General features: G+C 34.9%; 2 protein-coding genes and 1 pseudogene across 2 annotated transcripts; 1 reads left to right on the top strand and 2 right to left on the bottom strand.

Moving 5' to 3' along the window:
* Positions 1 to 452: 452 nt before the first annotated feature.
* On the top strand, positions 453 to 8,112 carry LOC116136923 (aconitate hydratase, cytoplasmic). Its single transcript, XM_031422594.1, has 20 exons — positions 453 to 971; positions 1,417 to 1,521; positions 1,622 to 1,782; positions 1,860 to 1,952; positions 2,460 to 2,645; positions 2,928 to 3,089; positions 3,699 to 3,843; positions 3,940 to 4,082; positions 4,159 to 4,215; positions 4,313 to 4,392; positions 4,484 to 4,559; positions 4,753 to 4,938; positions 5,109 to 5,176; positions 5,287 to 5,405; positions 5,572 to 5,693; positions 5,935 to 6,033; positions 6,127 to 6,606; positions 7,095 to 7,193; positions 7,296 to 7,538; positions 7,824 to 8,112. The coding sequence occupies exons 1-20, from the start codon at positions 680 to 682 to the stop codon at positions 7,890 to 7,892; spliced, it is 2,985 nt and encodes a 994-aa protein (XP_031278454.1). The 5' UTR covers positions 453 to 679; the 3' UTR covers positions 7,893 to 8,112.
* A 13,289-nt stretch (positions 8,113 to 21,401) lies between these two features.
* Positions 21,402 to 23,284, bottom strand: LOC116137095 (high mobility group B protein 3-like). Its single transcript, XM_031422782.1, has 7 exons — positions 23,238 to 23,284; positions 22,649 to 22,756; positions 22,496 to 22,553; positions 22,000 to 22,044; positions 21,803 to 21,883; positions 21,581 to 21,670; positions 21,402 to 21,480 (listed from the first exon to the last, which is right to left on the bottom strand). Exons 1-6 carry the CDS (start codon positions 23,282 to 23,284, stop codon positions 21,581 to 21,583), a joined length of 429 nt encoding a protein of 142 aa, XP_031278642.1. The 3' UTR covers positions 21,402 to 21,480.
* Positions 23,285 to 24,086: 802 nt separating this feature from the next.
* LOC116137094 lies at positions 24,087 to 26,661 on the bottom strand (annotated as a pseudogene).
* Positions 26,662 to 26,937: the final 276 nt, after the last annotated feature.

Here is a 26,937-nt window from a genome sequence, read left to right as displayed (position 1 = left end):
ATCTAATTTATACAGTATTATTAATTATTTGATTAAATTCAAATAAAACAACATTATGTTAATTTCCTTCATTTTGATGGAATGATATAATCGATTTTATTACTGTTTTTTTTTTTTTTTTTATAATTATAATCTAATCTAAATTTAAGAATTTGATTGAATATTTTCAATTAAATTAAAACATATCAAAATTTTATAGACTAACCAACATTTTCGAATATACACTAAAATATACATATTTGTTTAATATATTTAAAGAAACTTTTGACATAGACAAATACAAATTTAAGACCGCGGTTGTCTAATTATGCAATACATTATATGATCAATTTTAACATTTCAATTAAATTTCGCACCGAATATATAAAATCAAAATTTGAATTAAAATTTAAACATGATTGTATACACCTCACAACATTGAATCATTTCGACTTTCCAATTTTCAAGTAGGCTAGCTCTGAAGGAGCACCCTTAAATTCTCGGAACGGCACGCAGCCCTAGGCTTCTTTTGCGCTCCACACGCCTCTTCTCCACTCTTTCTCTCAAACAGAATTCTCTATACTAAACGCCATGAACTGAATCATTATTTTTGCTTAGCTCTGCTCTGCGCCAAATCCTTATCCTCCAATCTTACCAGTTTTATGTGAATGCGTGATCCATATAGACATACTGTTTCGTCATGTATATAACTGCGTCTACTTCAGCTTCTTCTTTACTTAGAGCTTCTAGGTCAAGACTCATTTCTTCTTTATCCTCCTTTAAGACCTCATCATCTTTGCCTCCCAAAGTTTCTCCTTCTTCTTTCGTCGCTCAACGATCTCTTAGCTTTTCCTCTGCCGGTCGATCTTTACGCTGCTCTGTCCCTCGCTGGAGCCACGGTGTCGATTGGCGCTCACCTCTTAGTCTTCGCGCTCAGATCAGAGCCGTTGCTCCTATCATCGACCGCCTTGAACGCACCTTTGCTACTATGGGTACTGTATTGTTCTTAGCTGTCACTTTCATTTCCGATATTTTTGGAATTGTGTTTTGATTCGATCAGCTAAGTTATTTTGAAGCTAATCGATAACCAGCTGTAGATAGTAATCATTAGAAGAGAAATAGATTTGGGAAGCTTTTTGTTAGTCAACGCGTTAGTTGCCTTGAGTTACTATGAACTAGAGTTTAATTTTAATGTATTTATTTAGTAATTATCTATTACTTTAATTTTTTCTAGTGATTGTGTTTATATATTTTAGTTAGATTGTGTAATCATAATGATTTAATGAGTAGACATGGTAGCTGAAGTCCTGCTTAGTTATTAAAAGGAATGGTTTTCATATTTGATGTCTTTGTAACTCTCATTTCTGAGAGCTGTTGAGCCATTGATTGGTTTCGTTGTGTTTTGATATCTATCTTATCTTGGGATTGTGGTATCAGCTACTGAACATGCGTTCAAAGGGATCTTGACCAGTCTTCCAAAACCTGGAGGTGGCGAGTTTGGAAAGTTCTATAGCCTTCCTGCCCTTAATGACCCAAGGATTGGTATTTCTCTTCAGCTTTCATATTAGAATTTAGCATAATATACTTCTAAGAAGGTCATTTTCACCTGGTACATTCATTGTTTCTTGTGTATCTGTAACAGATAAGCTACCTTACTCTATCAGAATCCTTCTTGAATCTGCAATTCGTAATTGTGACAATTTTCAAGTTAAAAAGGAAGATGTTGAGAAAATTATTGATTGGGAAAATACAGCTCCAAAGCAAGTTGAAATTCCATTCAAGCCTGCTCGAGTTCTTCTGCAGGTATGTCATGAATCCTGATTTTCCAGTTGTCATGTAGTGTCATCTTTTTTAAAAATTTTCTCCTCATTTTTTGGCAGGATTTTACTGGAGTACCGGCTGTTGTTGACCTTGCTTGTATGCGTGATGCCATGAACAAGCTTGGCAGTGATTCTAACAAGATCAATCCTTTGGTGCGTATCTCTTTGATCATTTTCATGCACATTCAGTATAAATATAGCCAGTTATATTGATTGTCATTCTGCTTTTGCTTATTAGTGGTGCAATTTTTGTTGTCATGGGTTTAAAAATTAGATTTCAGCTCATCTTTATGCAGATGCATATTAAACTTGATTAAATTAATCTATTAGATTGACAATTTTTCATGATACTTAATAAGTGTAATGATGAAATTGATTTTGTAATTTGTTCTTAATGTGTACTATTTTCAGTTCTTATTTTTTGTCTATGTAGCCACAATTGTGCTGAATTAATGATCACAAAGAATTGTGTAAATATCTTTAATGATCACAAAGAATTGTGCTGAATTAATGATTAAGATGATATATTTAGCTAAAGGACTTTAATTTTTTTCAAAATTTCTAAAGTTTAATACTACCTTCTTGCCATGTATACTAAATAATCTTCTCAGTGCCTAATTTTATGGTTTCTTATTATGCATTTCAATTTCTTGCATGCAGGTTCCTGTAGATCTTGTTGTTGATCACTCAGTTCAAGTTGATGTAACAAGGTCAGAAAATGCAGTTCAGGCGAATATGGAGATTGAATTTCAGAGGAACAAGGAGAGATTTGCTTTCCTTAAATGGGGGTCTGATGCTTTCCATAACATGCTTGTTGTTCCTCCTGGTTCTGGTATTGTGCATCAGGTAGGTTGTTGAACCTGATATAAGAATTCAATTGGGGATGTGACTTGCTTCATAAGTACATGTATTCATGTTACAGACTTACAATGATAATTAGATGTTATTTCCTTTTTGTATTCTGTTTTCTTTTGCCTGCTTTGTCTCAAAAATTGAATTAAAATGTCTGTTTTAATTTATGAATGTACTAAAGTTTCAGTTGGCATTACTTTCAAGTATGAATTCTGTCATAGACTGTACTTCTTTTATAAATTTGTCATAAAGTGAGTTGACATGGAGTAATTTCAGGTCAATCTTGAATATCTGGGACGGGTTGTCTTCAATAATGATGGCATACTATACCCTGACAGTGTGGTTGGAACTGATTCTCATACAACCATGATTGATGGGTTAGGAGTTGCTGGCTGGGGTGTTGGAGGTATTGAAGCAGAGGCGGCAATGCTTGGCCAGGTAAATGATACCATGAATGGTGGTCAATGTTGTTTATTCCCAGTATTGAATCAGGATGGTTTTGTGTTTTTCATGATATCATAACTAAGAAATGATTGTGTTTGTTGTGATGCTTTCAATACATTTTTTATGCTAAATTCTTACACAGAGTTGAGTGAACTTGAAATTAGATTATGTTAAAGAATCAACTTACTGGAAATTGGATTAACTGCTGGTTCTCAACTTTAATGGTATCGGGATTTTGATGTGTGCCTAAGTGTCTTTATATAATTGCATGTATAAGTCTTTTTACCTTTTGTTTTAGGGCAGTACTTCTAGCTTTCCACTATTAGTTTATTGTGCTCCTTATAACAAGTCTATTGAGATCTATAGGTTCAGTGAGAGTGGAGTATAGGAACCTGAAAGTGTGTTGCAGGGCAAACCTTCTGGTAAAATAACAATGCAATGACTTTTAAAAATTAATTTTTATTGATTCGGATATCTTTTTGTTTATTATTTCGCTTGAAATACACTGTCCTGCTTATTCACATTCTGTTGAGTATGAGTGCACTTGTAGCATCGTTTTATATCTCTTTCTGTTTCTGATGTTATATTTTCTGTTACTGACAGCCAATGAGCATGGTTTTGCCTGGTGTTGTTGGGTTCAAGCTATCTGGAAAGTTGCACAATGGGGTCACAGCTACTGACCTGGTTCTAACTGTGACACAAATGCTGAGGAAACATGGTGTTGTTGGCAAATTTGTTGAGTTCTATGGTAATTTACTTTCATGGAGCTGAATTGAACTTATGCTCATTTGCGATGCATGGATACCTATCTGATATAAGTTTTCATTTTTGTATGCTCGTATAGGGGATGGTATGGGTGAACTTTCGCTGGCAGATAGGGCCACTATCGCTAATATGTCTCCTGAATATGGTGCAACCATGGGCTTCTTCCCTGTTGATCGTGTTACTTTACAATATCTCAAGTTGACTGGAAGGAGTGATGAAACAGTGAGTAAAATAATTTATCAGGTGGTTGGAATTGTAAAATATAAAACAGTAATGGCTTACTTTTCTTCAAATTTAGGTGGCAATGATAGAAGGTTATCTCCGAGCAAATAACATGTTTGTTGACTATAATGAGGTAAGACAAATTTTCCCCTTCTTTGCCTAATTCTTATATTCAGAATGAGCTATCCAATATTGTTTTAACTTTTTCTTCCTTGCTTATAAAAATTCAGCCCCAACAAGAAAGGGTGTACTCTTCATATTTAGAACTGAACCTTGCTGATGTTGAACCTTGTATTTCGGGACCAAAGAGGTGTGTGCTTAGTGCCTTCTACTGACTTTACCTCTCAAATGCAAATACTATCACTTTCTGTACAGCCACTTGTAACTGTCATTTTTCGCAGACCTCATGATCGTGTTCCTTTAAAGGAAATGAAGGCCGATTGGCATTCATGTCTTAACAATAAAGTTGGATTCAAGGTAAATCTTATGCCCATCAAAGTTCTTTTTATGTTGCAGCCGAATTAATATACATGTGTTGATTTTGCTAATGTAATAATCAGTTTAAATTATTCTCCTATAATTTGGTTCTATAGTAAATTCTGTTTTATTTTCCTTTTATTGCTTTCTAGTAAATTTTTACCATTCTTCTAAAAGTCTTATCGTGATGCAGGGCTTTGCTGTACCTAAAGAGGCGCAGGAAAAAGTGGCTAAGTTTTCTTTCCACGGACAACCATCAGAGCTTAAGCATGGAAGTGTTGTAATTGCTGCAATCACGAGTTGCACCAATACATCAAACCCCAGTGTGATGCTTGGCGCTGGTCTTGTTGCAAAAAAGGCTTCCGAACTTGGTCTACAGGTAAGCATTGTCAGATTTATTATGCATATTAGATTCTTGTCAACCCCATAAATAAAAAATCCCTACAACATTCAATTATTCTCAGCCTTTTTCTCTGCTATAAGGATGCAAAAGCTAATGTATTAATTGCTGGGACTTCTGTGATGAATGCTTAATTAATTGTTCACCAGGTCAAACCTTGGGTAAAGACAAGTCTTGCCCCGGGCTCAGGAGTCGTTACTAAATATCTACTCGCAAGGTATTTCATAAAATTTATAGGAATAATAGTTTTGGAGAGAATGTTATTGCTTTATTTCTGTTTATAATGAGGAAAAGGAAGTCTAAAAATTTTGGTTTTACATGGTGCAGTGGACTGCAAAAATATTTAAATCAGCAGGGATTCAATATTGTTGGATATGGCTGCACCACATGTATTGGGAATTCTGGAGATTTGGATGAATCTGTTGCCTCTGCTATTACAGAGAATGGTATTGTTGAAATTTAGTCGTAAATTCTCTGTAACTAAGGCCATATATAATTCATGTAACTTTAGCTTTAGCAAATTAACTTATTATGTAAGTTTCTTTCACAAGTTTCATGTTTTTACATGTTAGTTTCTTAACTTTCCCAACTAAATTAGTTGTCTTTGTGCAGACATTGTAGCTGCTGCTGTGCTTTCTGGGAATAGAAATTTCGAGGGTCGTGTTCACGCCTTGACAAGAGCTAATTACCTTGCATCACCTCCTCTAGTTGTTGCCTATGCCCTTGCTGGCACGGTATGTAGTTGCAATTGGTCATGATGTCTGAGTGTTTTCCATATTCAGAAGAATTAATACAGTATTTTCCTAAATGCCAAAGTGAATACTAAAAACCTCAGAAAAGATGGGTATAGACTTGAATGGTTAGGTGATTAGTAGTCATATGAGAATTGACAATTGCAGTAATCTCTTGTTTCTATTTGTGTGAGAGGAATCTTTCTATTTCATTTCAACTAGGTAACATGTGACCCTTTTCCAGGTTGACATAGATTTCGAGAAGGAGCCAATTGGAACGGACAAGGCTGGTAAGAGTGTTTATTTCAAGGATATCTGGCCAACTACCGAAGAAATTGCAGAGGTAGGTGATCTCAAATTTGCTTGTCATGTTTCTGAAATACATTATCTAATATTTGACTATCTGAATGAATTAAATTACTCTGTTGCCTTATAGGTTGTTCAATCCAGTGTGCTGCCTGATATGTTTAGAAGTACTTACGAGTCTATCACAAAGGGCAATCCCATGTGGAATCAGCTATCAGTACCGGGTGGTACCTTGTACTCATGGGACACTAACTCTACCTACATCCATGAACCCCCATACTTCAAGGGCATGACTATGGATCCTCCTGGAGCCCATGGAATCAAGGATGCCTACTGCTTGCTTAACTTTGGTGACAGTATCACAACAGATCACATTTCTCCTGCAGGAAGCATCCACAAAGACAGTCCAGCCGCTAAGTATCTCCTTGAGCGTGGGGTGGAGCGCAAGGACTTCAACTCTTATGGTAGTCGTCGTGGCAATGATGAAGTGATGGCTAGGGGAACTTTTGCAAATATTCGCATTGTTAACAAGCTCCTGAATGGGGAAGTGGGCCCAAAGACTGTCCATGTGCCAACAGGGGAGAAACTTTATGTGTTTGATGCTGCAATGGTGAGTTCCTCAGTATTACATCCTCGTACAATTTTTCTTCTTGATAGTATTTTCTTTCTAATTGATGATCAAGGTGTATATGATTACGCTGAATTGGATTGAATTTGTCCTTTTGAGCCTGTCTTTGTGAGGTAAATATGCACTTTGTTAGCAGAGACTTACCAGTTGACATTTGGACCCTGAATTCTTGGCGTACTATATATTGAGCAATAATACCCTTGTACAACACTCTTGTCCAGGCTTCTTGTGAAAAATGTTATTGCTGCATCAGATAGTTATTTCCATTATTGTGGACACTGAAGACCATGCAAATGAGTTTCTCTGAATTTTTTATGTGTATGAAAAATGAATATAGTTGTGTGATCTAAATCTTTCCTTGTGATTTATCAATGTCAGAATGCCCATTGTGAAACATCGGTATCTTAAACCAAAAGTTAATTTTAATTCTCAAAGTTTGTTCTAAGTGATCTGCTGCTATTTATTTTCAGAAATACAAGACCGCTTGTCATGACACAATTATTTTGGCTGGAGCTGAGTATGGAAGTGGAAGTTCCCGAGATTGGGCTGCCAAGGGTCCCATGTTGTTGGTGAGTATCATATTTAAGCCATTTGAGTAAGCCTGCTATTTACTTTGAGGTGGTTGGCTGTATTTTGTCTTCTTGAGTAAATATAAATTTGGTATGTAACAGGGAGTTAAAGCAGTGATTGCCAAAAGTTTTGAGAGAATTCATCGCAGCAATTTGGTGGGAATGGGTATTGTTCCACTCTGCTTTAAGACCGGTGAGGATGCAGACATGCTGGGTTTGACTGGTCATGAGCGCTATACTATTGATCTCCCAAGTAAGATCAGTGATATAAGGCCTGGCCAAGATGTGACTGTCACAACTGACACAGGAAAATCTTTTACCTGCACTGTTCGCTTTGACACTGAGGTATTTTCCATTCTTTAAATTTTATAACTCTTCTTTTTAGTATCACACTTGAATATATGGAGAAGTTAATATGGCATACGGACGTGATCATGGAAAAGAAGGTAAGGTCTGTTGATTAATGAAGCAAGTTAGAAGGCTTTAGGAGTTCATTAAGTTTCTTTACATCAATAATATGAATTAATGCCGTAGTAGATACCAGTCAGATGCCATTCTGCCGTAGCTTGAGTCCTTTATATTAAAATTTTCTGTAGTGGTTTTGTGTATTAACTTCAGTTGCAATTGCAGGTCGAATTGGCTTATTTCAACCATGGAGGCATTCTTCCATATGTTATTCGGAACCTGATTCAGCAGTAAACAGCTGCTTTGTTAAATGTTAATTAACGACATTGCTTTCATCCAAGGGAACTTTTCATTGTAGAGTGCGAGAAGGTAATAAAGTTCAAAATAATAGTAAAAAAAGAATGAATCCCGTTCATGGGACTGAGGCATTTTTTTGGAACACTTCCTGGTGGAAATATTTGGTCTGTGCTCAAGAAATTATTTATAGTAATATAGTTTTTTCCCTGTTTGGTAATTGCTTTTGTATTATGGTTATAAAATTTTCATTCCCAGTAGAGTTCCTCTGGTGAGCTTCTTGCAAAGAAAAATTTACAGAATAGCAACTTAGTGTTTGACAAAAATCTTAGTCAAAAGGAGCTGGATAAAGGGTTGAATATTTTTCCTGAGCGAACTTTTGCAACCTATTTACTGCCAAATGCCAATGACTTGTTGGAGCATTATGTTATGCTTTGACTTTGAGCCTTCAAAACCTGTGCAGATAGAACATAATCTGAATAGCAAGTAAAAGATAATCAGTGAATTAAAATTTACAGAATAGCAACTTAGTGTTTGACAAAAATCTTAGTCAAAAGGAGCTGGATAAAGGGTTGAATATTTTTCCTGAGCGAACTTTTGCAACCTATTTACTGCCAAATGCCAATGACTTGTTGGAGCATTATGTTATGCTTTGACTTTGAGCCTTCAAAACCTGTGCAGATAGAACATAATCTGAATAGCAAGTAAAAGATAATCAGTGAATTAAAATTTACAGAATAGCAACTTAGTGTTTGACAAAAATCTTAGTCAAAAGGAGCTGGATAAAGGGTTGAATATTTTTCCTGAGCGAACTTTTGCAACCTATTTACTGCCAAATGCCAATGACTTGTTGGAGCATTATGTTATGCTTTGACTTTGAGCCTTCAAAACCTGTGCAGATAGAACATAATCTGAATAGCAAGTAAAAGATAATCAGTGAATTAAAATTTACAGAATAGCAACTTAGTGTTTGACAAAAATCTTAGTCAAAAGGAGCTGGATAAAGGGTTGAATATTTTTCCTGAGCGAACTTTTGCAACCTATTTACTGCCAAATGCCAATGACTTGTTGGAGCATTATGTTATGCTTTGACTTTGAGCCTTCAAAACCTGTGCAGATAGAACATAATCTGAATAGCAAGTAAAAGATAATCAGTGAATTAAAATTTACAGAATAGCAACTTAGTGTTTGACAAAAATCTTAGTCAAAAGGAGCTGGATAAAGGGTTGAATATTTTTCCTGAGCGAACTTTTGCAACCTATTTACTGCCNAAAAATAAATATTATATATTAAATAAAATAATAATAATATTTTTAATGTATTGTTAGTAGTGGTAAATAGATATATATGAATATTTCATTTTTATTTGGATATGTATTATTTATATTTATAATTTAATTTAGGAAAAAATAAAAAAATAAAAGTATTATAAAAAAGGGAAAACCGGTTTTCCCTCTAAACCGGTTCAGTTTCAATTCAGAAATTTTTCCGAACCGAAAAACTGGTTAACCGCTTTTGAACACCCCTAACTGCTTTACCTCATGAATTGTTACCAAGTGTTTATCCTAAGGAATTGTGAGTTGTGAGTATTCATGGTAGAAATTAGAAAACAAAACAAGAAACACCTGAATGCAAAGTGCTTAAGCCAATAAATTAAACTACAGAATAAGCTTCTCATATAATATTTTATTACAAAAGAATATTTATAATAATAGATTAGGAATATCATTAAAAAAAGATAAGAGAATAACTATTAATTGAATAATATTAAATGGATTATATCTTGATTCTTAAGCCACTTAGGGAATTAAATTATTAATCATGTTTTTGTCATAATTGAAGAAAATGACATATAATTTTAAATGGAATCTTATTACTAGATGCATAAGGAACCATAAAAAATAAGTATTAATTTGTCATAAAACTCTACAAAAATTAATAAAAGCATTAATATTAAAGCTTGCTTTACTTCTTAACACAATCAATTAAAAATAAAATGTGGCACATACCATTCTTAGAGTATTACAGCCCCAGACAAACTTCCAAAGAAAAAAAAATTTTAATCGTAATTTATTACATAATATCTAATGTTCTTAAAAAAAACTCATAATCCTGACAAATAATGTTGGTTCTCTTATTTTTTAAAACACTTTTCTGTTTGAATTTTATACCATTTTTTCTTTTGTTTCCACACCCTCTTCCTTTATCTTCTTTATCTTTAAATTAAAAATAATTTTCATTCTCTTTTCAACAAGATTATGATAAATTTAATTTATTATCTTCATTTCTCTTATATTTTAAATGATAAAATTCATAGTAATAAATGTTTTTTTTTCTTCAAAATAATAAGATCAATCATTTACTTTTTCATAGATAGTTAAAATGATTGTCAGTCTTGCCGAAAATTAACTTCTGTTTCCACCCAGATGTCATGAAAGATTAAAGCAAAGTATTAATTGGGTAGAAAACAAGGATATATGAAGTGAGAAAAGGTAAAAATATACACCAAACTCACAGTACTAACTTTGATGAAATATTAATTACAATTTGCATTCAAATAGAGAGATTAAAATTTCTTTCTCCTCTGTTTGGGCTTGTAAGAATTTTTAAATGCATGATCCTGATACATGCTTCCCTGGAATGCATTTTAAAGCTGGCCTCCAGTTACTATTGTTGACACCTTCATCTTCATCATTAATTCTAAGTTGATGATTCCATGGACCTCTCGACTTCATTACAGTGACCAGGTGGTCCAGAGAAGAGTAGTTCATATCACTTTTATAGTTCAAATATTGCTTCAACTCTTGTCGTGTTACCACAGCTTTAATTCTCAAAACCCCAGCTTTAGGCTTAACATGGCTCGCTCTGAACCTCGCCGTCTTCTTCTTCGACGTACTGCTGACAAAGTACGTCATCATTTTCAACTTTGTTGGTGTCAATTCTTGCATTCTTTTGATCGCTTCTACTTCCCTGGCACTGGCAGAGCCGTGTTTTTCCGTTTGTGATACAACTTTGTTAATTCCCAAGCGGTTCCCCATGATGAATATTGAAAATGAAGACAAGTATAGAGACTGAGAGGGGGAAAGACAAGACTCAAACAGTCTGAAGCATTTATATATAGAGATTAGAGAAAGCACATGAACAAGCTACTTTACGCCGGAATTTTATGAAAGAAGGATGGGGATTTCTTTGTAAGATATTTTATCTGTAATCTAGACGGAATACAAAGAATATAATATTCTTAAACTATAAACCAGAAATCAAGAATTACCTCCAGCCATTGAAACAAACTCACGAGCAGTATTTTGGATCTTCTAAGCTCTCAAGACACTCTATTGATGGTGTATTTTTTCTGTATTATCGTGTTCTTGAGCTTAGGGACCAAAATAATATATTCATAACCAAGCTTCCATCAAGCTTTTATGGCTGCTTAATGGCTGCCATAATCCCAAACGTTTGAAAACTGAACAAAGGATGTGGACCATCAACTTTAAACTGATGAAAATCACTTATTTACGTTACTCATGTAACGTAAGTTTTACATTCTCCCACTGGTCCACATTTTTAACCATTATTTCATTAAGAAACAAATACACGAATCATGGCGACAAGTCCTCAAAAAAAACGAGTATTATCTTCCATGTATTACAATGCATGCATTTGATTGCTCAAGTTTACTTATATATGACAACCTTACTTAATGAATAAACCCTATGTTTATTCTTGGTCCTACAGATGAATTTTCTCAAATGAAATTAAGGTGCACATGAATATGAGAAAACATCATAGTAAATAAGAGTTTTATTCAAACATATATATACAACTACATAGTGGAATGAAGTCCCATTTCCTCTACATGATCCTTGAATTTCAATGGTGGCATGCCTTTGGTCAAGGATCAGCGATCATCAATTCAGTACTTATGTGCTCAATGACCACTTTCTTTTCCTTAATACGCTCTCTTATGGCTAAGTACTTAATGTCAATGTGTTTACTTCGACTTCCACTTTTATTGTTCTTAGCCATAAAGACAGCGGCTGAATTATCGCAATATATTCTCAATGGTTTAGAAATGGAATCCATAATTTTAAGTCCAGCTATGAAACTCTTTAACCATACACCATGTGAAGTAGCCTCAAAACAAGAAACGAACTCAGCTTCCATAGTGGAAGTAGCAGTCAAGGACTGCTTTACACTTCTCCAAGATACAGCTCCACCAGCCATTATGAAATATATCCTGATGTTGATTTGCGTGAATCAACACAGCCAGCAAAGTCTGAATCTGAATAACTGATTACTTCCAGATTGTCCGTCCGTCTATACATAAGCATGTAGTTTTTGGTTCCTTGAAGGTACCTCATCACTTTCTTTGCAGCTCTCCAGTGTCTAAACCTGGATACTTTGATATCGTCCCAACATTCCAACATAAATGCAATGTCAAGCCTTGTACAGACTGAGCATATCAGGCTTCCGACAGCAGAGGCATATGGAATGTTCTTCATTTGTTCCCTTTCAAAATCGTTCTTTGGGCATTGGTTCAAATTGAACTTATCGCCCTTCACAAGGGAGCACACTTGGTGAACAATCTTTCATTTGAAATCTCTCTAAAACCTTATTGATATAGGTTTCTTGAGACAGACCAACAATACCTCGAAATCTGTCTCTATGGATCTTAATGCCAATGACATAGATGCATCACCCATATCCTTCATATCAAAATTCTTAGAAAGGAATTGTTTCACCTCATGTAGCAAACCCTTATCATTGGTTGCAAAGCAAATATATTACATATAAAATAAGAAAGCATATCTACTCCCACTAACCTTCTGGTATATACATTGATCCATGGGGTTTTCAACAAAACCGAATGAAGTAATTACCCCATGGAATTTAAAATACCATTGGCGAGATGCTTGTTTTAGACCGTATATAGATTTCTTGAGCTTACAAACACAGTGCTCACCATCACTAGAGGAAATCCTTCAAGTTGTTTCATATAAACCTCCTCCTCTAGGTCTCCATTGAGAAATGCCGTTTTCACATCCATTTGTTGCAACTCTAAGTCAAAATGGGCTATTAATGCCAAAATCATACGCAAAGAATCTTTCTTAGATATAGGAGAGAAAGTCTCCATGTAATCGATTCCTTCTTTCTGAGTGAATCCCTTAGCAACGAGTCTTGCCTTGTATCTCTCAATGTTGCCCAATGAGTCCTTCTTTGTCTTAAAGACCCATTTACATCCAATGGCTTTTACACCATTAGGCAACTCAACAAGATCCCAGACTTCGTTACTCTATAGAATTCATCTCTTCCTTCAGGCATTGTACCATAATTCTGATTCTTTGCAACTCATGGCTTGTGAAAAGAACTCGGATCATTTTCAGCTCCAATGTTATAGTCAGATTCTTGCAGACACAATATAATCATTAGGAATTGCTGATCTCCTTGGTTTAGTAGATCTTCTTAATGTTGTACCATCATATTCCGGAGAAGTATGTGGTTCAACTCGTTGTTCAAAAGTTCTTGGCAACTCTTGAACTAACTGATCTACTGGAATGTTTCGCAGCTATGGAACTTCAATGATTGGTTGTGCAACACCAGTTTGTACTTGAGGGGTGCTATAAACAATGACCAATTTAATGAGGTGGATAGGTTGAGATTCGAATGATCATTCTCAGAAACTATGTTCCTGGTTTGATCGCTCCACTAATCAAGATTTTCAAGAAACTTTGCATTTCTTGATTCCACAATCCTAGTGCTATGAGATGGACAATAAAATATGTAACTTTAGACCTTTCAGCATATCCAATGAAATACCCAGTAATGGTCCTGGGTCCAGCTTCTTCTCTTGTGGATTATAAATCTCACCTCAGACGGGCATCCCCAAACGCGCATATGTCGCAAACTCGGTTTCCAACCTTTCCATAATTCAAATGGTGTTTTAGGAATAGCCTTGGTTGGAACTCGGTTCAATATATACACTGCCGTCTTAAGTGCTTCAGCCCACAAGGATTTAGGAAGATTGGAGCTGCTAAGCATACTCCGCACTATGTCCAACAATGTTCGGTTTTCTCTCTTTCTGCTACACCATTCTGGTCTGGTGAACCAGGCATGGTGTATTGGGCAACAATCCCATGATCTTGAAGAAACTTTGCAAATGGTCTAGGTGCTTGTCCATCCTTTGTGTATCTACCATAATATTCTCCACCTCTATCTGATCTTACGATCTTAATTTGCTTACCACATTGTTTCTCTACTTCAGCCTTAAAGATTTTAAAGGCATCTAATGCTTCGTACTTGTATGAAGCATGTAGAGATACATATATCGTGAGTATCATCTATAAAGAGATGAAGTATTTCTGACCATGTGAGTCCATGTCTGGACTACATATATCAGTATGTATGATCTCTAATATGTCCAAACTTCTATTGGCACCTTTCTTTGACTTGTTGGTCTGCTTTCCCTTTATGCAGTCCACACAAGTCTCAAAATCAGTAAAATCCAGAGTATTAAGTACTCCTTCATTTACTATATTTTAATTCTATCTATGGAGATATGTCCTAATCTCTGGTGCCATAATTTAAGAGTCCTCATTAATAACACATCTTTTAGTGCCAATGTGAACATGCTGAATCATAAGTGGCATTGTTTTGTAAATTAATGCAGAAAGACCATCAGACAAGTACCATTCCAACACAATCAGATTATAAAATAGTTGAAAGATGAATCTGAAAAATTAAAGGAATATCCAAGGGACAAGCCTTGAAACTGAAATCAAGTTTCTAGAAAAACTTGGAACATAAAGGTCTTTTCTAACATTAAAACAAAGCCCTTCTTAAAATTAAATAGTAAGTTCCTAAGCTTCCACATGCGAGCCCATCTTGTTTCCTGATAAGATGCTTTGCTCACTTCCCACTGGCTTCCTTAGGTTTTGCAAACCCTGCAGGAATTTGAGATGTGGATGTTGATCCAGAATCAATCCACCATGTGTTAATATTGACATTAACCATATTAGATTTAACAAACAAATGAGGTTGGATTACCTTTGTCCGCAGCCATTTCTGAAATTTGGCGCATTCCTTCTTCATGTGTCCTCTTTTTTACAGAAGAAACACTTGGAATCTTTCTTGATACCACTTTGGGGAGGCATTTTACCTTTCCCTTTCTTATTGGCTTGATATTTTCCCTTTCCATGCGTTGCAAGCATTGCACTTTCTCAATTTTCCATCACCAGTCTCCCTTCCTCTTGAACACACATGGTCATAAGTTCATAATTGACCATTATCTTATGTGTGTTGTATGAGATTTTGAAGGGTCCATATTGATGCGGAAGGGTGTTCAAGATGTAGTGCACCAGGAAGGAATCCGACATTTCAACCTCGAGATTCTTCAATTGAGCCACAATATCCCTCATTTGCATGATGTGCTCGCACACACCTCTCACATCGGTGAGCCTTAGGGATGAGAGCTTCATGATAGGTGCTTGCTAGTGCCTTGTCTGAATGACAAATTGATCATCAATGGCTTTTAGCAAGTCTTTGACCTTTTCATGCTGATCAACAGAACCACGGATACTAGCAGAGATTCTAGTCTTATGAACATCACGCTAAGACGATTAGATCGCTCCCATCGTTCATAAAGCGTGATGTCTGCTGCAGTACTAGTATCAGTGAGTGCTGGTGGTTCGTCTTTCCTAATAGCATAGTCTATGTCCATACCACCCCAAATTAAGAAGAACTCTCTCCTTCCAAACCTTATGTTATCTCCTTAAGTTCAGGGATATCAAAACGAATATCAGAGAAATTTGCAGGTTGTACGACTGCATAAAATTATAGATACATGCTTAGTAAAAACGAGGCCTAAACAAAATATCATACTTTACCAATGTAAATTATGCTAAAAAATTGAATCTAATGACATAAAAATTGCCTGTGGCTAAATTTCTAATTCAAGCAGATTCATTTATCCTTATGATTAAACTTTATGATAAAACTATCAAATTATTTACTAAACATAATTCCTGTGGGTAAATTATGATAACTTGATATTTTATCCTAATTAAATATAATATATAAAAATTCCTGTGGGAAAAAATTTATTATATTAAGTTAATTAATTACACATTAATGTCTAATATTCTTTAGTGATCCTAATAATCATAATATATAATTTTATTTAATTAAAGATGCTGTGGCTATTCTCTAATTAATTAAATTATAGGATCAGAACATTAAATCTCATAAAGACTAGCTTAATATTACGAATTACATAATCAAATACTAATATGTTATATTATGCACAAAATATTCTCATAAGCATAAAAAATTTGCATAATGAAAACTATAATATTATGCATAACATTTAATATTATGCCTTTATCATATATACTCATTCAAAATTGCAAATAGAAAGATATAATCAATTCATGAAAGATAAATATAGCATAATTTAGGATTCTGCACAATTTAACTTATCCAAAATGCATATAATTAAACCAAAATTAATATAATAGGCATAATTAAAAGAGCAGAATTAGAAACAATATAAATATTATTTTATAATTACATGACAGAAACGTAAAGTGGCCTGTTTGGCCCAGTAGCAGTTCTCTTTTCATCAAATCACGGGTTCATTCACGCCAGATCTTAATTTTTTTTTTTTTTTAATTGACAAGAAAACAACATGTCGTTTTCAAAACTGAAGGAAAACGACATGTCATCTATAGTCGTCTTCAACCTTGATCGGATCTAAACTGGATATCCGACCCGAAAACGACCCAATAGCCAACCCGATGGAAATCCACTATTTAAACTCCAAAATAATTGTTTCAAAGCCAGAAATGATAGAAATCCAATTTCCTAATGATTTATAACATTTTTTTCATTAAAAGAACAACTAAAAGACAAACTTTGATTTAAAAAAAAAAAAAAAAAAAATTTCAAACGGCATGAACAGAGAGCTTCAAAAATTCTTTTGCAAAACACCAAGCGAGGTATATATGGCTCTGCCGTACCAACTGTAAGATATTTTATCTGTAATCTAGACGGAAATACAAAGAATATAATATTCTTAAACTATAAACCAGGAATTAAGAATTACCTCTAGCCATTGAAACAAACTCACGAGCAGTATTTTGGATCTTCTAAGCTCTCAAGACACTCTATTGATGGTGTATTTTTCTGTATATTCGTGTTCTTGAGCTTAGGGACCAAAATAATATATTCATAACCAAGCTTCCATAAGCTTTTAATGGCTGCTTAATGGTTGCCATAAATCCCAAACATTTGAAAATTGAAGTATTTGAAAACTGAATAAAGGATGTGGACCATCAACTTTAAACCGATGAAAATCACGTTATTTACGTTACTCATGTAACGTAAGTTTTACATTCTTTTGATACCCTTTTGTTTTATTATGAAGGCTATTAGATTGTGACAGGCCGACATACATGTACCACCCATTATTTAGGCTTTTAAAGTGATACCCTTACTTTGAAAAACTATCAAAGTTTCACCCATTTTTCAAATTCCACCGTTAAACTTGACAGTAAAAGGACATTTATGTCTTTTTATCCACCACATAAAAAACCTAAAAAAATCCAACAAATGTAACACTATCCATACCCTTAATCCAACCCTTATTATATCTTAAACCTCTTAAAATCAACCCTAACACAATTTAAACTACAAAAATTAAAACAAAAAAAGAAAAAGACCAGCCATCGGCTTGACAATATCACAGCCTGAGCAGGCCACCACTTTGGCCATGATTGGCCAAATCACGGCCAAGGCAGTGCTATTAGGCCACAATTTTGTTGTCCATGTTCAGTTTTCCATTTTCAGGTGGGAGTTGTGGATGAACAAAACAAGGTTTTGGCTTATAAAAAGGTCATGGTTTGCACTTTGCAGTGTCAGGAGCTAAAATTCATTAACGGACAGTTACACTAATGGAGGGTGGAACATTAATATTTTTTCAAAGGAAGGGTACCAATTGTATTTACACTAGACCTTGGGTGCCGAACAAATTATAATATGAATTAAGTCACCTCGGATTTGGTGGTGGTGTATGATTTTAAATAGATGAATATGAAAATCAATTACTTGATTATGTAATAGATTGCTTCAGATTCTTTCAGGTCAATTCAAACCATGCAGGATACAAGGCCTTTAACTTAATTATATAGTTCCAATTGAACAGAGACTTGGCATTCTAAGATTGGAGCCCTGTGCTTTATTTATGCTCTTATACCGATAGCTCTGGTATATCCCAAAGTTTAGTTTAAGGTCCTCTAAATGCGCTTAGTTAAAGCCTCTGCTGCATAAACTTTTAAAAAATTTAACCGCACCGTTCCCACATATTATTGATTGTTTCTAAGTAATCTTTAAAATAATCAACTTCATTTGCCGCTTTGGTGATTCCGTCTTAAATATTGTTTTATTGTATGGCTGATGACGCAGACGTGTTCACAGTTTCAGCAAACACTTTCATATTGGTACGATAGCCAGCCATGCCAAAAGACGAGTTGGAGTAAGCCATAATGTAGTTGAGCTCTAAATATTAATCTGCAGTTCTCTGCAGCATGCATAAGATCCCTGCAATGCTCTACCACGCATAAAATCTGTCTGGTCTGGACAAAACCATGTTTACTCTTGAATCATTTATATTAAGAATTGTTTCGGAGTTCGGACGCTGTTTCTGCTTAACAAAAACTTAATAGAAGTGTTCAACAAAATATCATATATGCTAATTACGTTCCGTATTGCTTGATTTGTGAATTTAATATTGTGTCATTTCTATACTTACAATTCTCCAGGGTATCTTTTCTTTTTTCGCACCTTGTGTAAACATTTTCATAGCCCCCATGGAAATTAAAGAGAAAAAAAACATATTGAAGATAAAAACTTAAAAAACTATTTACTTATAAATCTATTGGCCGCCTATTTCAGCATGTCTCATACAGTAATATCCTCAAAAATCCAGGGCTTATTGCATCAACCAAAGTGTAATTGGAGGAAAAAAAAAAAGACTTTTTTTCATAAAAGGAATTGGTATAGTTAAAATCTAAAAGGTTGGGAAAAGTTAGTGAACGAAACTCAAAAGGTACCAATAAGAAATAATCAGCGATGGGTTACTTTTTTGTTGACAATAACTAGTTGATCATGTTAGCATTTTCTCAATTCTCATCTCGTTTTTTAAAGAGTGATTTAATATCAGTATTTGGAATTTATATGGGGTCACAACGACTTCAAACTTCAAAAGATCTCCTCGTTCGTAATGCCCTCAAAAGGAACACTCAAACGGTCAAACCACAGTCCACAAGGGTGATCACGCATCAAGCCTCGGTTAAATTTAAATCTGTGCAAAGCCCGACTAAGAGGAGTGGACCCATTGTTTAACTATATCCCATACATTCATGACATTGTGATTTGTGACGCACTTAAGTGACCAAAATCCAAAATCCCATCCCACTTCTCACACAAGTATACTTCAAACCATTCAACAAACAGTTGCATCGGGTTGATGCTATAAGCAACGAATACTTACAATTAAGCAGTCATCATAGTATAGTATTCATCATAATCGGTCCTAAGTATTCCCTTTTATCAAAGGAAAAATCCCAAAACAGTGGACACATCTGGTTAACGAGGCATATAACAAACACAACACAGAATGCAGAAACAGGAAACTGTAAACAGTTAACATAGGTCTGCATCACCGGAGTTGGCTTTTAGCAGCTATGTAGTCATGATAAAGCAACGGAAACTAACATGCGAAAAAGAAGCATAACAGCTATTCAGTTGATGATTCCTTTGCNATATGAAAATCAATTACTTGATTATGTAATAGATTGCTTCAGATTCTTTCAGGTCAATTCAAACCATGCAGGATACAAGGCCTTTAACTTAATTATATAGTTCCAATTGAACAGAGACTTGGCATTCTAAGATTGGAGCCCTGTGCTTTATTTATGCTCTTATACCGATGGCTCTGGTATATCCCAAAGTTTAGTTTAAGGTCCTCTAAATGCGCTTAGTTAAAGCCTCTGCTGCATAAACTTTTAAAAAATTTAACCGCACCGTTCCCACATATTATTGATTGTTTCTAAGTAATCTTTAAAATAATCAACTTCATTTGCCGCTTTGGTGATTCCGTCTTAAATATTGTTTTATTGTATGGCTGATGACGCAGACGTGTTCACAGTTTCAGCAAACACTTTCATATTGGTACGATAGCCAGCCATGCCAAAAGACGAGTTGGAGTAAGCCATAATGTAGTTGAGCTCTAAATATTAATCTGCAGTTCTCTGCAGCATGCATAAGATCCCTGCAATGCTCTACCACGCATAAAATCTGTCTGGTCTGGACAAAACCATGTTTACTCTTGAATCATTTATATTAAGAATTGTTTCGGAGTTCGGACGCTGTTTCTGCTTAACAAAAACTTAATAGAAGTGTTCAACAAAATATCATATATGCTAATTACGTTCCGTATTGCTTGATTTGTGAATTTAATATTGTGTCATTTCTATACTTACAATTCTCCAGGGTATCTTTTCTTTTTTCGCACCTTGTGTAAACATTTTCATAGCCCCCATGGAAATTAAAGAGAAAAAAAACATATTGAAGATAAAAACTTAAAAAACTATTTACTTATAAATCTATTGGCCGCCTATTTCAGCATGTCTCATACAGTAATATCCTCAAAAATCCAGGGCTTATTGCATCAACCAAAGTGTAATTGGAGGAAAAAAAAAAAGACTTTTTTTCATAAAAGGAATTGGTATAGTTAAAATCTAAAAGGTTGGGAAAAGTTAGTGAACGAAACTCAAAAGGTACCAATAAGAAATAATCAGCGATGGGTTACTTTTTTGTTGACAATAACTAGTTGATCATGTTAGCATTTTCTCAATTCTCATCTCGTTTTTTAAAGAGTGATTTAATATCAGTATTTGGAATTTATATGGGGTCACAACGACTTCAAACTTCAAAAGATCTCCTCGTTCGTAATGCCCTCAAAAGGAACACTCAAACGGTCAAACCACAGTCCACAAGGGTGATCACGCATCAAGCCTCGGTTAAATTTAAATCTGTGCAAAGCCCGACTAAGAGGATTGGACCCATTGTTTAACTATATCCCATACATTCATGACATTGTGATTTGTGACGCACTTAAGTGACCAAAATCCAAAATCCCATCCCACTTCTCACACAAGTATACTTCAAACCATTCAACAAACAGTTGCATCGGGTTGATGCTATAAGCAACGAATACTTACAATTAAGCAGTCATCATAGTATTGTATTCATCATAATCGGTCCTAAGTATTCCCTTTTATCAAAGGAAAAATCCCAAAACAGTGGACACATCTGGTTAACGAGGAATATAACAAACACAACACAGAATGCAGAAACAGGAAACTGTAAACAGTTAACATAGGTCTGCATCACCGGAGTTGGCTTTTAGCAGCTATGTAGTCATGATAAAGCAACGGAAACTAACATGCGAAAAAGAAGCATAACAGCTATTCAGTTGATGATTCCTTTGCCACTGTACACACCCTGATCCCAAAGCAACTCTGAGATCTATCTGCAAAAATTGACATCAAATGAGATCAATTAATCACCAGTCACATCATTCAAACATACACAATAACTCAAGAAACAAATTGAATAGAGTAAGAGAATACCTAAGAGCTGGATTCCTGCTCAGCCTCATCATGGACCTCAGAAGTGGATTTTCCAGAGTCCTCAGGCTTTTCATCAGCCCCACCGCCATTCTAATTCAAAACCCAAAATGGAAATTAGAAAAAAGAAATATCATGAAAAAAAGAGAAATAAATCTTAACTTGCCACAATTAAACATTAAAAACAGAGAATAAATATGAAGATACTCGAAGGAAGATCATTACAAGTTTTTCCTCATGAGCTTCAAAAGCTCTCACATAATCTGCCTTCCTGTTTTTGGCTTTCTCAACATATGGAGCTTTGTCCTGATATAATATTACCTCATATTATCATAATTTCTTAATATTAGCTGTAAAAATAGAACAGGATTTTTAATGAAGAACACTTGTATCCTAAGAAAGTAGTGAAATTAATATCATACAGCATCAGACATCGACTTCCATTTTTGCCCGCCGGCTTTCCCAACCTGCACATTCACAAATCTCTGTAATCAATCTCTATCATGAAACAACATATTCGTGTTTGGTTTCTGCGAAACTGAAGGAAATTATTATAAGTTTGAAATTTGAATTCCACCAGTCGATTTATTAATATTGAATTTCTCAAGTAACAAAAGCAAAAGGCTTCTAATCTTGAGTACTATTTTCCCCACCTATTCTCTAAACAATCAAAGTACCAAACAGACGATAGATAAACTAAATCTAAATTTAAACATCTTGTTTATAAGTTATCCACCTCTAGTTTCTCATATTTTGATATTCAAATCTACAAACAAATAGAAAGCAACTAGGAAATCAAATACAAAATAAAAAAGTGTATCGTCTGATTCTTATTTCCTTCTACTTTCCTCGAGTTTCTCGTAAACAAAACAGGAACAGGAACTCAGGAAGTAATAATAATTGAGTTTGGAATCTAACAACTGAAACAGATTTGTTATCAGGATGATTTTCTTTGAATGACTTTCTGAAGTCCTCCCTGTCATTCAACACAGGCAAAAGTGATTTATTACTATCAAAAACAACAAAAAACAGTGAAAAATAAAAAAGCGAAATTCAGGACAGTAAACTTACATGAAGATAAAGAAAGCACTGGCAGGACGCTTGGGAGCACCAGAATCCTTCTTCTTGCTCGCTCTCTCCTTTGTCGTTTTGTTCTCTGCCTTGCGTTTCCTCAAAATCCTTCAACACATAGCAGGATCAACAACAACATAATGTTAAAAGAAAAGGCACGCCATAATATATTACAAAGCAAATCAAGCACTCGTAACAAATGAATGTTTCAAAACAAAACGAGTACATAATTACGGTGAGTTTACTAATTGCAGAATCAAACAAGAAGCAGAAAGCAGTCGTCGAAGAAAATAAGTCTGAGCAAAAATAATAAACTAAAACATGATTTCAAACATATACAACAAAGGAAACACTATGAAAGCAGATAATCGAACCAAATTTGTATTATAGAACAATAAAATGAATCAAAAAACCGATCACAGTAGTCAGAGCTCGGGAACAAAAATATTTCACACAATGTTTGAAACAAACAGCTAGAATGAGATGGAATTGATTCAGGAAAGGAAAAGTAAAATTAAAAGATGACAAAGCAGAAAGACTAAAAGCAAGCAAAAAAAAAAAAAAAAGCAGAGAGGAAACTAAAGTTTACTCTGCGTCAGGTTTCTTGTGAGCAATCGCAACTCTTGGTCCTTTCATGGTTTCTTCTGGCAAGAGAGGATTGTAAGAGGGAACAAATGCAATGCGCTTTTGATTTTTGACTGAAGAATGGATTATAGAGTTAGGAGGTGCATATAACTATATATAGTGTGAGTTACGGATTTGAAATGGAAATTAAAAATCATTTGAGATCCGAATGGTATTTTTGGCGGGAGGAAAATGCAGGACGTGTTGAATGTAGGGAGATAGATAATACTCTGGCGAATATGTAATTAAAGTTACTCGCTTGATTTCATTAACACGATGGAGTTCAATAGCATGGGTCCTAGGCGACAAATTGTATTTCGCGTGTATGTATTGTGCGAGTATAAAATGCGATGCTTGTAGCTCAACTTTTAGCATAACCGTTGAGGCGACGTGCAAATATACAATGAGCGTGGGCGGGTAGCTCCTCGGTGGCGAACGTATACAGTTACTGAGTTACCAATGAAATGATGCACTTGTCGCTTGTCAGCAATTGGATTGAAATTCGATAATTAATAAATATTTATTTATTTATTTCAGTTAATTATCAATCAAATCTTTGATTTTTTACGCTGATTAAGGTACATGATATATTGCTTCTATAGTTCTATAGGCTATAATTAGTAGACAACATCAATGTTTGACAATTTGCACCTAATGAGTCACCCGTTAGTGACATAATTTATTAGTCAATGTTACTCTTTTTTGTATAAATCTGGTACTAATCATTTAATATGATCAGCTGTGAATAAATTTGCATAAATCAATTAACATATAAGGTACATATTTAGAAAATTAAGTTCAACCGTGGTATGAATCATTTACTGGATTGGTTCTTGTTTTCTCGCTGAGTCAGAATCAAATGCCCTTTACTCCAGTCCTTCAAAAGGGCTTCTTTGTTGTCTTCCCATCTATTCAATCTCTTCTTAGCTTCTTCGACCTGCAATTCAAAGAAAAAATATGTTAATTTAGTTCATTTTTGCCAATATCCAATTAGCACCAAGTGAATTGCTCTTTCCATTATAAGAAAAACCATTTTATTACGGGACATAACATACCTCTTTATTCCAATCTGTTCCAAACGTGACCCACATTAAAATTGAGGTTTACATCACCGTACCGCCAATCATCCCTGACCATATCCCCTATAGAACACAGTAAACAATTACTACCATATAAGATCTACTCTATGTAAATAAAAATAGAAACATGTTCCTAAAGTCTATAAATGATAAAATTATATGTAGATGAAAACACAGTCCTTGGAAACAAATATTGGTTTCGTATCTTGGCACCAACGTTGAAATAGAAACCTAGAAGTGTACCAAGTGGGACACCAACCACGTAATAACATCCCACGTTAACATATGCAACAAAAGCTCGCCATCCACACCCAACAGCTACACCTTCATCAACAATTAATTAATGTTAACCTATACATATATACTTATGCAACATTTGATACTACTCCAATTATTCTACCAAATTAATCTTACCGGATAAAACAGGTTGAATTCCATTAAGAAGAAGGGTGAGGGTTAAAAGTGGACAGAGATCCGAGACAGCTGCAGAACCGGCTTCACCTTCTGTGAAGGCATAGCTTATGACATCACGCAATGCTGGCACTAGTATGGCCGCGATCACTGAGATAATGAAGGAGATTATTGTCACAATTGATACGGAAAATGATGCTGACTTTGGGTTTCCGGCTCCAAGCTCATTGCTTACTCTCACACTGTTTGCGTTTGGAAATTATTCAGGTCAGATATAAGTTGTAAATTAAAGAATAACAAATAAATAGTAATTGTAATTTCATATAATATGATAATAACCTTGCTGCTGCATTGAGCCCAACTGAGATCATGAACACCCATCCAGATACTGTCATACTGCGAGCGCCAACCAATTAATTACGCATCAATGAGTTAACAATAATTAAACAACATTAAACAGTACTCACCTGATTATATTATTATTATATAAAGACCTACGATTATTATTATATAATCATTATTTTTTATTGAATATAGATATAAATGGAGGCGCAGCTATGAATTATATATCGTCCATATCTCTCACCTTTCATGAACTTATTATCTGCACATGCGACTAAATAATTGAGAGATGTATATAGCAGTCCATAATAATAATATAGTAATGTTCAACATGTGAATATGAATCAACAATTTAACATATGCATATACTCCAACATTAATGAGGAACAGCCCAAAAGGTTTATCTAAAACAAAGTGTGTGACTTCAAATATTTATATCAGAATGCATTTTTAATTTTAATCACAAATAAACTTAAACAGTAAATATTTTGAGCTTACCAAATAGAGAGTGAATCTAAAGCCAATTCAGGGTTCTCTAACAACCCAGCCAGCAAAACAAATATCTGGAAATACCATGTCTCTAAGCACATCATCACAGCTGACGCAGCCGAGAGCTTGAAGAAGCTTGACAACCCTGAAAAGGCTTGTGCACTAAAACGGCCCCATGTATACTTACACTTCTCACTCTTAACAATGTATATGAACTGACCCACAACTATAATCCACCATGAAAAGCTCAACACTAATGATGCACCAAGCAACCCAAGCCCAATCTTGTACACTGCAAACCAACTAAGCAAAAGATGTATCACCAATGTGGCTGCTGAAATGTATGCACTAGGGGCCACTATGCTTTGAGCTTGTAAAAATTTTTAGATAGGGAAGTTTAGAGCATAGACAAAAACTTGAGGTATTAAACCATAGACAAAAACTGCCGCTGCTGAAGCTATTTCTGGTGACTCACCGAGCAAAATCAATATGGGTTTGGAGAAGACGTAGATGAAGGTCAGTAAGATCCCAGTAAGTGTGAGAAGGATTGTTGATCTTTGCAGATATATGCCAAGCATTTCATATTTGCGTGCACCATATGCTTGTCCGCACAATGTCTCCACAGCACTTCCCATTCCCAACTATCAATAATGAACAATCAATTTACAAACGTTATTAACACTTCATTGATAACTAATTTTAACACGCACAAACGTTTAAGATATATACCATTAGACCATAGGCAAAAATTTGGACGCTGGTGTGACCAAGGGAGGCTGCTGCAAGCTCAAGGGTTCCTAGGTGGCCACAGAAGATATGGGTGGACATAGACATGGCATAGTTGATCATGTAGACAATAACTGCTGGTGCAGCTACATGGAACAATAGCTTTAATTCAATCCATGTTGCCGGTTGCAGGCGCTGCAAGAATGGCAACTCAGTGTTAGATAATATGGCCTCAAGCTGGCCGTCTGATTCATGTTTTGTGTCTGATGGCTGGGGTGATAAAGATGGAGGACCGGATTGAAGCAGAGGCTGGTGAATATCATGATCTTCTGAGGAACCCATCTTCTAGTGTTTTTGGGCAGAGAGTTAGAAGTTTACTAGTTGTTGAAGTAATTGCATTCACAATGGTGTCAACTTATAGGCATTTGTCTTCTTCAACTTATATTAAACACGATTTGAAATAAGTCATAAAACATTTAATTGATGAAGTTTATTATAGACTTGAATTAAGGTTACATAAATTTGAAAGAAAAAACAGCTTCCAGTTGTCGAGCCCATTATTTCACATGGGGAAGAACTCATCAACAACCCTCATGAAAAACGGTTTTTTTGTTATAT

The sequence above is a fragment of the Pistacia vera genome, unplaced genomic scaffold (genome assembly GCF_008641045.1).
Source record: "Pistacia vera cultivar Batoury unplaced genomic scaffold, PisVer_v2 Contig320, whole genome shotgun sequence".
NCBI classification, from domain to species: Eukaryota; Viridiplantae; Streptophyta; class Magnoliopsida; order Sapindales; family Anacardiaceae; genus Pistacia; species Pistacia vera.
Note: the sequence above shows the minus strand (reverse complement) of the source record. Positions and strands in the feature narration are given on the sequence as shown.

Excerpts from the sequence above, each read along its gene's own strand:
- LOC116136923 (XM_031422594.1), top strand. The coding sequence starts at position 680 with ATGTATATAACTGCGTCTACTTCAGCTTCTTCTTTACTTAGAGCTTCT. Across the intron at positions 972-1,416 it reads ACGCACCTTTGCTACTATGG|CTACTGAACATGCGTTCAAA; the intron begins GTACTGTATTGT and ends TTGTGGTATCAG. Across the intron at positions 7,539-7,823 it reads CTGTTCGCTTTGACACTGAG|GTCGAATTGGCTTATTTCAA; the intron begins GTATTTTCCATT and ends TTGCAATTGCAG.
- LOC116137095 (XM_031422782.1), bottom strand. The coding sequence starts at position 23,284 with ATGAAAGGACCAAGAGTTGCGATTGCTCACAAGAAACCTGACGCAGA. Across the intron at positions 22,554-22,648 it reads AGTGCTTTCTTTATCTTCAT|GGAGGACTTCAGAAAGTCAT; the intron begins GTAAGTTTACTG and ends GTTGAATGACAG. Across the intron at positions 22,045-22,495 it reads ATAACAAATCTGTTTCAGTT|GTTGGGAAAGCCGGCGGGCA; the intron begins GTTAGATTCCAA and ends GTGAATGTGCAG.